We start from the raw sequence: 15,592 nt of genomic DNA, 5'->3' as shown, positions 1-15,592 counted from the left end.
GCTCAAGGTTTTGGGTAGCTCCCCATGGTCTCAGGCTTGATTCTTCTTGTGGAGTTAGGAGGTGATATGACTTGTAGGTGGACGATCTCACTTGTAGGGAGATTAGTCTCACCCTAGAGATTTCACAAGAACCCAAGATGTACATGTTGTTGGTTATTAGGCTAGGTTGTGGGCATACCTCCCATGTACAAAAAAATGAGTTGACATAAAAATATTTGCAAGTATTAAGAGAGATCATAATTTTAAATAAAAAATATTTATTTTGTAACATTTTTGAAGGGTTTTATCATATATTATGATCATATCATACATGTTCTAGTGAAATGTAAAATATTATGAACATGGTTATTAATGACCGTGTAATACATAAATAAACCATAGCAAATGAATCACATATTCCAACTAGAGAAATTTGGCAATTATGTGTCACTTCCACATGTGGATAAAAGAAAATAAGATATAGTTGCTATTAATAATGACTAAATCTATGAAAATATTTCTATGAACTAGAAAAATAAATGCATATAATTATTTTAGACATGATTGCACAATGTTTACCAAAAATGTCCTCAATATGAATGGTAAGAGGAGTTAAAATATATTTTAAACCTTGCAACAATAGTAGTATATTGATTTTTTCAATTTCATGGTTGAATTGTGTTCATACGTAGAATTTATTTTATTGTGCAAAGTATCTTACATTTACACATGCATTGCAATTTGCAATCCACAATGCACATTAGCATTCATTGTAAAAAGTAGTAAGAGATATATTAGGCACAAAAGTTATATGGTATCAACAATTCAAATACAATTAATGATTTCAATGTCTTGCACATTTCAATCTTAATCATTCACTTAGTCTGGAAATGCAATGGCTACAATTGTATCTTCAATGATTTGGTAAAATTAAATAGAGAGCTATCAAGCATTTTACTACTTCACTTTTTTTGTCCACTATTATATTATAATTAATAAAGAGATCAAATAAACCTTTATGCATGCATGTTATGAAAGTTTGAATGACTTCATCTTGTATGATAGTACAAGTTTTTAATATTCAATTTTGAAAACTTTTTTTTTCCGTGACTACCATTGTAAATACAATGATGTACTATTAAACATTTTACTACTTCACTTGATTTCTACACTACTATGTTGTATCCAATAAAAGTTTCAGATATAAATAATGCTAGTTTGAATGATCCATCTTGTATAAGAGGACAAGCATTCAATAATGATTACTCAAGAACGAATGGCTTGTAAGATACGCTCGAAATAAAACATAAATATAAGCAAATACTTCTGGATTTGAATCTACACTTGAAGTGCAAACCAAATGATTTGCTAACAAGTCATTTTAAGAATTATTTAACGTACCCGCTAAAAAAAGATGTGAGATGCATATAAGAATCTCATTTTATTAAGAACTCAGATTTCAAGGACATTGTAGCGTACTAGCAATACGAAAACACATGTAACGTTGGAGACAGATACACACGAATTGAGTCAAAACAAAACAAATTTGCAGTCTGCTAATGAGCTGATTACGCTATACTGCACGTTTGGTCGCATACAAATTTAAATAAATCATGAAACATGTTTATTGTTTGTTTCAGAGACAATAAAAATAAAACATAATAACATGGCTGAGGCAGTTGGAATCTTGGAAATTAATGAGATTCCTAAAATGTTGCACCGATTGATGATGGAATTTTACATAATGCTGGATAATTCATGTCAAACAAGAATTTAAAATCTTGTATAATTCATTATTTTGGTCATTTAGTTTTACCCTCTCTTTCCACGAAAGCAAATGCGATTGCTGCATTCTCCTCATCTAGAATTTATGGGATCTAAAACAGTTCACTGTGAAATTTTATGTTTTTTGGTTATGTAGGATATATATCACTCATGAATAATTTGTTTTGTCTTATAATAATTGTCTTTCAATTATATAAATAAAAATTTCAGTTGTTACTTGATGGTCTAGTTTAAGTAGTTTACGTTATAAATTCTATTTGTAAAAGTTACCTTTTAATTATGTCTTATATTCACTAATTGATGGCCTAATTAAAATAAAGAGTCTTTAGAGTTTTATGTATTTAATAAGTATAGTGGAATATAATCTTATTTAGCTATTTTTTGCTAGCTTATTATGTTCGATGAAAAAGAATATTCTCATGAATGGAAAAATTGGAGTTCCTTATTGAAGATGCTTAGTGAGAAGAATCTATTAAATGTTTACAACCTACACTTCCCAAAGTATAATTCAAAATTAAATCAACTATGTACGGTAAAAACTGTAAAAGGATTTTGCTCCATTTTCTTTATGGCTAATGAGCTGATGTCTAGGTCAATTATTATTCGGTGAAGTAAATTATTATTACTTTGTTAAACTTAAGTAATCTCAAACCCAAGTCCTTCGAGTTGAGAGACTCACATCTCACCTTGTGTTGTAGGCTTGTGCCTAACTTCATGTGCATCACATTTTAAAGCAGTAGGCATCAAAATATAATACTAGATTGAGTAAAGTTACACATTTGTAAATTTATGTTGAGACTAAAAAAATGATATTATGTAAGAAATTTAGATTCCAAATACTTAGTATAGAATTATCAAGACTAAGACAAATCTAAATATATATTTATATTAAATACTAGACCTTAATATTTACTTAGAGACAAGTACAAATAAATTTGATTTTAAAAGGACTAATAAAAATCTTCAATGAGTCACTTGTTAAGGGATTTGTACCAAACTAATAGAAATTTGACATAATATACTATATATATAAAAATTAATAAATTAACTCAGATTTAAATTCACATAAGTTAATATTCACTTAATTCATAAATAGGAGATCTTTTTCACAACAAGTCAATTTTAAAATATTTTAGAGGTGATGAATAAGGATTCCCCAAGAGGTCAGTGATATGAGTATAACTCTATCTCACGTGTGCTTAACCACATACTTTCCTCTAAGGTTAAGCCCACTTTTCTTGCATCCTTATTTGAAATCCTTCAAAAAGTGCTTTAACTTAAGAACCATTCATCAAAAATCCCTTAAGCTCAACTTGTGATAAGTAGGAGATATTGTTAAAAAAAAAGTCAAATTGTGATATTGTTATCAAAATTTAACTATGTAAATTTTCCAATCAATCTCATTGATGCAACTTTTGTGAGTCATGGTACACACAAGAACCCATCTCTCATGAGAATTAAGAACATTTAGTACTCATTAAAACTAGATGTTTGATAGGGAGGAGAAGGATAGGGAATTCTTGGAAGTCCCAATCCAAATAATATAGAGGATCAAGTGCACATATCATTAAAGGTTCTTCCAAGGTTAAGCCCACTTTTCTTGAAAATCTATTTGTAAAACCTTGAAAAATTACTATAAGTTATAAAATATCCATTAAAGTTATCCTTAAGATCATGTCAATTGATAAATAAAATCTATTTTACGAAGCAAGTAAACTTTTGATATTTCTATTGAGATCAAACTATGTTGTTTTCTTGAGTAAATCTTATTCACCTATATTTCACAAGCATTGGTTAAAAAGAAGTTGTCACTTATAAGAATGAATTGAACACTTAACTCTCAACATCCAAATTATTCTCACGTGGGTGAAGAATCAAGAATTTCTAGGAGGTTACCCATTTCATTATTGATCCAACTCAAGTGAGTTTAAGCATGGGGTTTCCTCCAAGGTTAGGGCCACTTTCTTTATAATTCCATATGCCAAAATTCGAGTAATAAAAAAAACTCATTAGGAATCCCATAAATTCCATTAGTTAAAAAGTAGGATATTGTTTATAGAGCAATTCAAAATGTGATATTTCTATTAATATTAAACCATATAATTGTTTTGAGTCAAACTCATTGACCCAGTTCTTATGAGTCATACCTTATGAGGACCAATCTCTCATGTGAATTAATGAAACACTTTTTACTTCTACATTATGCTTATAGATGTGAAGCTTTTAGACTTCCCAGGAGGTCACCCATTCTTATAAAACTCCAACTCAAGCTTTCTTAACCTTGAAATTTCTACTAAGGTTAATCCCACTTTTCGTATAAATCCATTTGCAAAACCATGATAAACTGCTCTTTTAAATATTAAATAGAAATCCCCTTAAGATAATCAATTTATAATTAGGATATATTCTCCACAATAATAAAATTGTGATATTTATAATTGTCTCAAACACGTTGACTTAATTTATGAGTATTAGTTCAAAATAACCTACTCTCATGAGATTGAATGGTATATTTAGCACTCATTACATGCATGTGTGATTTTCATAAAGGTGAAGCATTGAGACTTCTTATAGGGTTACTCATCTTACTACTACTCCATCTCAAGTGTGTTTAACAATGAAGTTTCCTTCCAAGGTTAAGACCACTCTTCTTATAACTCCATTTACAAAACCTATAGAAAGTTTGGTTCATAAGGCACACCATTTTACAAATGTTTTCCATATAAGGTTTGAAGTAAAATGGGATGAACCATAGGAAAAATTTCATGGTTTTAAGTTCTCGTTAGTTGGAGTAGTACAAGGATACGTGAACTTCTAATAAGTCTTGATACTTCACCTCTATTAGAATCACCTAGATGAAATGCATGGTTAGTATTCTATTCAATCCATGAGAGTTATGTTCTTTTAAACCACTACTCATTAAAAGTGCGTCAATGAGATTGATGCTAAAAGATATAATGTTGAATAGTGATAGAAATACTATAATTTGACTTTCTATAGTAGAAAATATTTCATGCTTATCAAACTAAATTCATTCAATAAATATAGTTTATATATAAGAACTTTGTAGATTACTCTCTATTATAGTTCTCGAGTATTGAGTAACTCTAGGTGGGATTCTACCCCAAGTATGAATATGATTGACAAATTATATCATATTCCTTTTTATTTAATCCAAATTTTAAAATTTTAATATTGTCCAAGTTGCTGAAATTGTATTTGATTTTTTGGTATAAGAGTAGCCAATAACAAGCAATTTTAAGATTAACTTGGGACCATATCTCTTAATATTCTTTTCTCCTAACTTGTAGTAAGAGATTGTTAGTAGAGATAATATTAGTAGGTAAATATGATTTAATTTGAATTTGAGAGGGAATTTTGGATATGAATAGAAAGAGACAAGAAAGGAGGAATGTTTTATTTATTCATAATATATATTTTTAAAATAATTAATGAGAAATAAGAATATTGTAGCATTAAATATGTTTTGGAGTTAAAAAAAAGTAGTGATTAGCTTGCACATTTTAAGGCTCCAAATGACCAATATTTAGAGAGAGCTCTAGGAATTTCTAGTCATTGTTTTAGGCATGTTTTTAGATTACTATGTATTTGATTATAAGTAGGTTTTAGTCAATATCTTATTTTAGAAATTTTAATTATTATATTTGGATTTTTTTATTAATATCAAAGAGAACTTGACGCTATATTTTAATATTTATCTCCCCCTCTATGCATCTCTATCTTTCTTTATCTAATAAGTGAATTAATCTAAGATTAAAAATTATAAAACAAATTGATCAAAAATTTCCCTACTTACCCTCTACAACTCTTTGGCATACCCCTCACCTACGAGTGTTCAATTGATAGTATATATCTTATTGAGTATGATAGGACATTTAATTTGTAAAGTATAACAATTATATCTTATAATAATACAAGCTCCAAATGAGAATAATTTAGAGAGAAATCTAAGAAGGTGTACACATTTTTTTGGGTGCAGATTTATATTTGCAAGTTTTTTTATAAGTAGATTATATTCACTAGCTTATTTTAGAGTCTCCAATTAGTTTATGGTGAAATTTTGTTTATTAATATTAAGGAAAACTTGACCCTATCACTCAATTTGTATCTCTACCTCTACCTCTACCTCTCTCTATTTCATTAGATCTCTATTTACTAAGAGAACTAATTTATGACCATACTTGTCCATACTTGACCCTCTACAACTCTTTGTGTTAGAGTGAAAGACTTATTTTATTTTATTTATGAAATTACCATCACCCCCTTCTTAAGATTTCAATTTATGCACTTTTCATTTCTATTTAATAATTAATTAGTAATTATTAAATGCCATTTACCTCTTAGGGTTTCCCTTTTAGGTTTTCTATCTCCTTCTATAAAGATTGATCTTTCGTAATTATCTCTCATATTTTCAGTTTGATAATACAATTTGTATATTCTTATAGCAAAACCCTTGCTTCTTCTTTACTTTTTCTTCTTTGTGATAGGTTCTTACATGTAGGTATCTTTCAAGCTAATCCTTCATGGTATCAGAATTGGATCTATTGTAGCTTGTTCAGTATTTGGAGAAAAAGAAGAACGAGTGTTTGACAGAACAAATCTGATATTTTTTGTGTAATTTTTTTTTAATGAAAATATGGGGGTTTCTAATTTTTGGAGCACTTTGAGGCCAAACAGACTTCACGGTTGGATTTAGAAGGCATAAAAAACCCCATTTTCATATATAATTTGTCAATTTTGGATAATGTTGATTGGGGAGGAAAAGTTTTTTTTTTTTTGCAAAATAGGGTCGTACAACCTCTACATGCACTCTGAGGTGGAGAAAAATCACAAAAATAAAATAAAAAATAAAAAATTGTGGATTTTTGGTCACCGCGGTTACACTAACCACAGTGGCCACCACCATGGTTTACAAATCATAGTGGAACCACATGCGGTCTACTTAATCATAGTGGCTCACAGCTTTGCTCACCACTACAGCTCCATCGTGTCCCTGCCAAGCCACCACCACTGCCCAATGGCTCCTCCTCATCACTGCTCAACCAACACTTGGCCAAAGTGTTACCCAGGAGCCATCGCTGCTAGGCTACACTGCCCAAACTCCACTCAAAGAATTACATAGGTGTGTGTGTGTGTGTGTGTGTGTGTGTGTGAGAGAGAGAGAGAGAGAGAGAGAGAGAGAGAGAGAGAGAGAGAGAGAGAGAGAGAGCGCATGTGTGTTTTCCTTCTAGAGGCCCTGGTGGTCTTTTCGCTCTAACTTGAGCATACAAGGGTCTTTTTTTGATTCGAAAGAAGTGCTAGAAATATGATTCAAAGGTAGAGACAATAGTTTAGATATTTTTTGGATTTTTTTCTTGTTTGGTACCTATTTTTGTGCTCGAATTTTGATGATGTCTTCAATCCTCTGTGGGGCATAACTTATTCGTTGTAGCTCCATTTTTTGATTTGAAAAAAGGGCCATAAATATATTCTCAAGAAATTTCCAGATTATTTGTCATTTGACTGGCATTTTATACCAAGTATTTAGCATACATCACTGAAGATTTTGCTTCTTTATTCTTGTATACACATTCCTTCTACAAGCTGGGGTTCAATTATATTAATTGTGGGGGGTATTTTTTTCATTATTTCTTACTATAATATCAACATATCAAAAAAATTTAAAACCCCTTCTTAAAAAAATGGCCACGACCTCTTCTTCTCTAGTAGTTCTAAACCCACACAACTATCACACATGAAAATCTCATATGCATCAACTTCTCCATTCAAAGAGTTTGTGGTTTTATTTAGATATAGTGCAACCAATATTTTAGAGTCAATATTAGAATTTGTACTACTAGAATAAGATGGATGAAGCCATGGGTTTGATTTCTTTGAACATTTTGGACAACTTATAGTGTCATCTTGATGAGTGTTCCACTCCTCAAGAAATGTGAGACAAGTTTAATGACTTGTAATGAGTTTAGAGAAGTTTTGATTGAGGTAGAGTGTACTTCTCTTATACCTGATGTTTTCCCCTCCATTGAAGAATTTCTTATGAGGTTCAAGCAGTAGAGAACTTTATTATAAGGATGTGGGAAAGAGAAGACATATAAGGAGTGCATCTATCTAATTCTATCAAAGCTTTGAGGAAAATTTCAAAATTTCTCTTCTACTTTTGAGGTATTTTGTGATTGCTTGACTAGAGAGCATTCCAAGCTTACACCATTCGATATTGTCATCAGCTCAAAGTCATAGGCATTGGTTGCTCAGACATCTATAGGGAAACCAAATCACAAGATAGATTCAATAGGTAGTGAGAGTTCCTCCAAGCCTACTCTAAATTAGATGCTTGGAAAACCTATTCAAAGGGTAAATCTTCTAAGTTTGGTGAGTCTTCCTCCAAGACTAAGATGTACATAGGTGATCCTTATAGTTTTTGTGGAAGAAAGGATATCAAGTTTCTAGGTGTTTGAAACATCTTAAGGCTTTAGAGGAGGCCACACAACAAGAACACAATATTACTTCTCTAAAGCCAACACCTCCTCTAGGGAAATCACATGCTCTCTCTACACGAGCATTGTCTTCTAAAACTACTTGGATTCTTGATTTAGGAGCTACACACCATATGAAACACTCACCTAATTTGGTTACCTCACTTGCTCAGAGTATCACTACATAGATTGTAGTTGGTGATTCTACATAGCTTTTAGTCACAAGTTCAAGAACTATCTCTTTAGAAGGTGGTTTACCATAGGATGTTCTCTTGGTTCCTATCATTTCTATGAACTTCCTATCTATCTTTCAAATTTTTCATTCTAGCTCTGTTAAGACAATTGAGTTCTCACCACATGAAGTGGTTATTCAGAACCTCCATGATATTGACTTGGTTGTTACTACTAGGAGTGTTGATCTTCAATCTCACTTATATAAGTTTGATGGATTTGAAAACTATCATTCTATAAGTCTTTCTCTTATTGCAAGACATAGTGAGAAAGCTTTGGCATGAGCATTTTGGCCATGTCAACTACAAATATCTACAAAAAATGAGCACATAGGAGCTAGTGATTGGGCTACCTCAAATCTCTTGTACTAATGGTGTTTGTCAAGGTTGTGCCCTAGGAAAACATCACAGAGATCCAGTTTTGATAGGTATATCCACATGTGCTACATGGAACCATTGGAGTTGATACATAATGTTCTTATGTCATTTCCCACTCCATCTTTTTTAGGTTCTTGATATGTGGTCACCTTCATAGATGACTTTTCTAGATGCACATGGGTGTACTTTTTGAAGTACAGGTCTAATATCTTTGATTCATTTTGAAGCTTTGAGATATTTTTGGAGAAGTAGTCTGGTCTTTTTTTAAGGTGTATATGCATTGAAAATGGGGAGGGAATATGTGAATTAACCTTTCAGAGAATTTTTCACTGAGCATCATGGTTTACAATATTAGTTCATAGTTCTCCATACCCCTCAATAGAATGGAGTTGCAGAGAGAAAGAACGTGACATTACAAGAGATAGCCAATTGTATGATACAATCTCAAGCTATGAGTTCTTAATTTTGGGATGAGGCTATCAATTGTGCCAATTATATTTAGAATTAAATTCTTCACAAGGCATTATGACACATGACTCTTGAGGAGGCTTGGACACATGTCAAGCTAGATGTTTCCACTTTTCGCATTTTTGGTAGTGAGGCTTTGGCATTTATTCTAGATACTAAGTGGAAAGCCATGGAGAAGAAGAACCAACTACTCATATTTTTTGGCTACTGTGAGGGTATGAAGGCATATAGGTTGTTTGATCCTAATTCGAGAGATGTCTTGTTTCAGCAAGATGTTCAGTTTGATGAGTGTTATCCTTAGATGGAGGCACCATCACTAGCTTCTCTCTCACTACCCAATACTTTCTCTACTCCTTGACAAGATTATGCATCCTCTGAGGGAGATCTTGATATTAACCCCTCTTCACCAGCTCCACTAGTTGTTTTGTGAGTGCCCAAGTAGGCTTGTGATACCATTGATGTAGAAGGACCTATGGAAGGTGATCCTGCAGATTCTCGTTGCACTCATGCTCAGACTTATGATATGGGACTCTTGATTCATGTTATTTCAAATGATCCATAGATTTTTTCACAAGCAAAAGGACACTTAGAGTGGGATAGGGCTATGGATGAGGAGTACTCTTCTTTGATGAGAAACCACACATGACATTTTCTTCCTCTTCTAAAAGGAATAAAGTTGGTTTGGCACTGATGGGTACACCATATGAAGTATGCTGCTATGCTACATAGATGGTTCTATTGATAGGTATAAGACACATCTTATTGTAAAGGGCTTTTCAAAGGTTGAGGATATTGACTACTTTAAGGCATTTTCTCTTCTTGCCAAGATGAATTCTATTCGCCTTATACTCTCTCTTGCACCTTTACAGGGATGGACAATTTTTTAGATGAATGTGAGGAGTACATTTTTGCATGGAGACCTTCATGAGGAGATCTATATGGAGAAGCCTCATGGTTTTATACACGACTCTTCATTGGTATGCAAGCTCTGGAGGTCCTTATACAATCTCAAACAGGCCCCTCAAGCTTGGTATGGGAAGATGGATCCCTTCTTGCTTCCTTCACAATTCACTCGGTGTCATTCCAACCCTACAATTTACATTCAACATCATGGGGCTGAATTATTGATACTAGTTCTTTATGTAGATGATCTCATCATTATAGGTAGCTCACCCTCCATAATACAAAGTGTGAAGCAAGCCTTGAGAGAGAATTTTGAGATGACACACCTTGGACTTTTGAACTATTTTTTGGGCCTATAGGTTATTTAGTCTTTAGATGGGATAACCATACTCCACCAGAAGTATGCTCTTGATATGCTCTAGAGATTTAGCATTCTTGATTGCAAGCCTAGTCCCACACCTTTTCAATTGGGTGTTGTTTTATTTGCCACTTTTACTACTCCTACAATGGATTCCACTTTATATAGACAACTTGTGGGTAGTTTGTTGTACCTCTCACACATACATCCTGATATTTTCTTTGTGATTGGACTTGTCTCTTAATTCTCACATGATTCACATGAGAGTCATTAGTAAGCTTCCAAACATATATTGAGGTACATTCAGGGTACTACATGTTATGCCATTCACTACACATAAGGGGATCCCCACATTTGTTGGTTACATAGATTGAGATTAGGCTAGTGATATTGATGATCATAAATTTACTTTTGAATTTGTCTTTTGTCTTGGTTCTGGTCCTAGCACATCATCTTGCAAGAAGCAATATGCTCACACATTATCATTTATAGAGGCAAAGTATGGGGCAACTGTGCTAGCTAGTCAGGAGTTTTTGTGGCTTCAACAGTTGATGACAGAGTTTGGATTTCCTTATGATAAACCCAACTTTATGTGGTATGACAATTAGAGTGCTATATACAGTTTTGGCAACCTAGTTGAGCATCAATGGTACAGACACATTAAGCTTTACATGCACTTCATCAGGCATTTGACATAGGATGTTGCTCTGAGCTTGGAGTACATTCCCACTGCTGAGTAGGTTGTAGACATCTTCACTAAACCTTTTGCATCCTTGCAGTATCTTTAACTACATTCTATGCTTGGGGTGAAGGAAATTTTCCTTGGGGGGTCTCAGTGATGAGTCCTTCCTTTCTTCTTTTCTTGCTAGCTCTTTTTGGAGTAGGGTTTTTCCCATGTGGTTTTTCCTATTTCTCCATTTCATAGAGATTTGGTTGTGATTGGGTACCCCATCAGGCTTTGTTGCTAGGATCCAAGTTTTCTTTTAGCATTGTATTGTAGTTACTTTTTTTTTTTGCATTGTTTGTAGCTATATTGTTGCTCATCTTGAGGGGGGGGGAGGGGGATTGGGTGAGAGTGTTAGAGTAAAGATTAATTTAATTTAATTTATTAAATTACCTCCACTCCCTTCTTAAGATTTCACTTTATGCACTCTGCATTTCAATTTAATAATTGATTAGTAATTATTAAATGTCATTTACCTCTTAGGTTTTCCCTTTTAGGATTTTAGTCTCCTAATATAAGGATTGATCTTTTGTAATGATCTCTCATTCTTTTAGTTTGACTATAATTTGCATATTCTCAGAGCAAAACCCTTGCCTCTTTTTTGCTTTTTCCTCTCTGTGACCGATTCTTGCATGCAAGTGTTCTTCGGACTTTGTGGATTTGTATTGCCCAAATCCTTCACTTTGGTGTGACCATCGCACACCAAGGTGCAATTGCTAGTATTTATTTCAATGAATATGATAGGAAATTTCATTTCTAAAGTATAATAATTATAATTTATAAGAATACAAGAAAAATATTTAAAATTGATATTTGAGTTAATGTTAGTTTTACTTTGGAGCTATGGAGTCTATGCTTTTGTTCAATTATATTTTTTATTGTACTTTTGTATGTTATTTTGTGAGGTAAGTTTTTCTGTTTTTGGCTATGTGCTACCAATCATTTTTCTATTGGTTGATATGATTGTAATAAGAGGAACTTTCATTTGTGGGATCAATGGTCTTTGCGTGCTAATTCAGTTAACAATATTTATGTGCATCAATGTAAAAGACATTGAAAGATTTGATAAAACTTGTCTTAGGATATCGATGAAGTAAGAAACATGTAAGGCGTAATGTACGTATTGCATTATATGGTAATATAAAGACTTATATATATATAACTTTGAGTCATCATTGAAAGACCAAATCAATATATATTGTGTGAATAAAATATATATTCAAAGACTTCTATACCAATAGAATTAAAAAGTTGATACAAATTTGAAAATCAAAACTCTTATGTAAATGCAGATTCACAAGAAAAGACAAGAAATCATAGATATTATAATTTTTTTAAAAACAACTAAGATCCATAAATTTACACAATATGAAATTAGAATCCAAGTCATTCTTATACAATTAAAAAAATCAAATTACATAAATTCATTTAAATGCATTTAAATGTGGAGGATTCTAAACTAAAAGTGTTCATGATGTTTGAAGGTGGCCAGAAAGTAGATCAGAGGGTACCTCTGGATTAATAGGCAAACTATTGGTGGAAGACATTCTAATTAATCAAACAGTGAAACTTGTGGATTGTCCGTTTGAAGAACTATAAAAGTGGCAAAAGGTTGAGGCAATTGGAATCCAAGCAATTAATGAAAATCCTACTTTGCTTGATCGATCGACAACAGTACAACTCATTCACAGCTCAATACGTTGTAATTTTATAGAAAACGTCGGATACACCGCATACAAATTAACGTTTAGAAAGTGGCATAAAAATGTCGGATTTTACTGTTTATATAGATGAAGCGTGCAATATTATCAGTTTGGTCAGAAACATTACTGCAACATGAACTGTTCGCTCAGTAGAATATATATGTTTACCCACAAACATTGCTGCAATATTATATGTTTTCTTGTAGATAAAATACGCTGCCTTTGCGACAAACAATAAAGACAACCTGTCTTCTTCAGAATAGAGGAATCTTTTGCATGTGATGACTGTTCCCTGTGAATGAAACAAATAGGATTTATTAATTCAAGATTTTTTTCAACACACAGACTTTATAGATCGTTTGGATCATGTATATATAATAGGCTACCAATCCCATTCGTTTTGTGCTAAGCTTGAAAGAGATCCCAATATTCATCAGTGAGTTCTTTCTCAACATTTGATAATGGGAATTTGTGTTTCTGTTGATTCTATTGATGTCTATGAGCCCACTGCCAACGTTATTTTGATGGATGGGGGAATTCAGAAATTCTCAGATCCAGTGAAGGTTGAACAGATATTGAAAAATAATCCGGGCCACTTTGTTTGTAGCTCTGATGGTCTTTACATTGGTAAATTTATGTCAGAGCTTCTTCCTCAGCAAGAGTTGCACCTTGGACAGTTGTATTTTGTTCTTCCTCGAAAGAAATTAGAGTTTGTTTTGTGTGAGAAGGACATGGCTTCTCTTCTTTTGAAGGCCAACAATGCAACATCACAAATTAGCTCTTCTAGAAATGGAGGAAGGGTGCATCCACTGTTTAACATGGATGCTCATAATTCTGCTGAAGAGGAGGAGTGTTCATCACCATCATCTCCTCCTTCTTCTTCTCTGTGTTGTGTTAAAGGGATCCGATCAAGTAGAAAACAGTGGAAATCAAAGCTTGAAACCATTGAGGAAGGTGCCTGATCCGGTGGAAGAATTTTCCTTGTGTATATAACAATGAAATGTACAATTAATGCAAATACAATCAGTTTTTAATCTGAGAATATAAATCATGGGCAATGAAATGTCCAACGGAGTTCATTCCAATTCTGTGTTTTCTTCATCTCGATCCACATCCGTAATACTAGCTAGGAATCGCAGAGGAAAATAAACAAATAAATGTGTGCATGTATCTAAATCAACTTGGCAATAGAATAAGAAAAATATCAAATCGCATCATATCATCTGGTACTGAAAATAAATAAATAACACTTTTACCAAGGCTAAAAGTTGATGCCTTCTTATCCATTTACATCCCCACTATCGTGGAAACATAAAAAATTGGGCGGTCTTAGGTTTGACCAGTATGTGCTGTCTTCTCTGGCCCCATTTACACGTCTTTCCATTCTAATTGTTTATAATTTCCATTTTCCGTACTTCTCAATACAGTTCTTCCTTGTGAGACTCCCACGATAACGACGTTGAGACGGTTTGTTGTATATGCCTCAAAATTATTTCTTTTAAAGAATTAAAAACCAAAACAAAATGATTGACTAGATGGTGCTATTTGAAGTCTACTTTTCGAGCTGCCCTTGTCACATGTGTTTTTTAATAAATAAATTAATTTAAATGAGTGAACGTTAATCAGTATAATCTAATTAGTTGATAAGTAATATATATTTTCATTTATGTGAGTATCACTTAGATCTTGACGCTTCACCTTTCTGATTATCATTTAGATTCAATGAGTGCTCATTTAGATCCAATGAGTGCTAAGTGTTATATTCATTGTTTTGAGGGATGAGTTTGTATAAACAACTATTCAAATTTACCATGATTGTGGATTGAATTTCTCATTTTTGAAACTGAAAATTCGTTAATCCATGTTATACTTGGTTTCACCATGAGTGAAACCTCTTGACTAGAGGATATGTGATTTTCATTTGCTGGATTGAAGTCAGAGAAAGATAACAAACTAAGGATATATAATAGTTGCAAATTTAGTATTTTGTGCTTTGTTCATATGTATGGTTTTTTATATTTAATTTGTAAGCCATAAATAACTCATAATAAGTTCATGCTTGTTCAATTGGATTTTTGTTTCACATATCAATATGTGTAATGATTGAGTTTTGGCTTTGTTTGATTAGTGTACTAGGTGGAATGACAGAATCTCAGGGGATACAAAGGTTGACAAGTTTCTACTTTTATGGTTTATTCTTGTAGAAGAGCTTGAGTTTCTTTTCCTTGAGTTTTACTTGGTCGGTTTAGTAGTGTGATAATATGTTGGAAGATCTTGAAATTTGACAATTTCTAGGAGCGAATAAAAATGATTTCTTATGCTAGATCGACTTAGAAAAAATATAATGGGTGCATTCAATGTCAATTTCAAACATATTATATAGAGTCTTTATAGTAATGATTACTTGGATGCGTGTTTTATGATCCAAGAAATAGTGCAACAAAATACTGAGGTATCTTATCCTCTCTTAAAAAAGTCTCTCATATATATATATATATATATATATATTAGGATTGTAAAAAGATCATATGATGACTCCAAGATACCTTCAATGTTAGTTCTTGACTTAA

At 32.5% G+C, this 15,592-nt stretch overlaps 1 protein-coding gene across 1 annotated transcript; it reads left to right on the top strand.

Annotated features, from left to right (window-relative positions):
• The first annotated feature begins 13,483 nt into the window (after positions 1-13,483).
• On the top strand, positions 13,484-13,984 carry LOC149539292 (uncharacterized). The gene has a single exon (XM_089802538.1). The coding sequence runs from the start codon at positions 13,484-13,486 to the stop codon at positions 13,982-13,984; it is 501 nt and encodes a 166-aa protein (XP_089658664.1).
• Positions 13,985-15,592: the final 1,608 nt, after the last annotated feature.

The sequence above is a fragment of the Cupressus sempervirens genome, chromosome 9 (assembly GCF_028749045.1).
Source record: "Cupressus sempervirens isolate cs-2001-9-10 chromosome 9, ASM2874904v1, whole genome shotgun sequence".
NCBI classification, from domain to species: domain Eukaryota; kingdom Viridiplantae; phylum Streptophyta; class Pinopsida; order Cupressales; family Cupressaceae; genus Cupressus; species Cupressus sempervirens.
Note: the sequence above shows the minus strand (reverse complement) of the source record. Positions and strands in the feature narration are given on the sequence as shown.

Bases quoted from the DNA above. Each gene is read 5' to 3' on its own strand.
- LOC149539292 (XM_089802538.1), top strand. From the start codon at position 13,484: ATGGGAATTTGTGTTTCTGTTGATTCTATTGATGTCTATGAGCCCACT.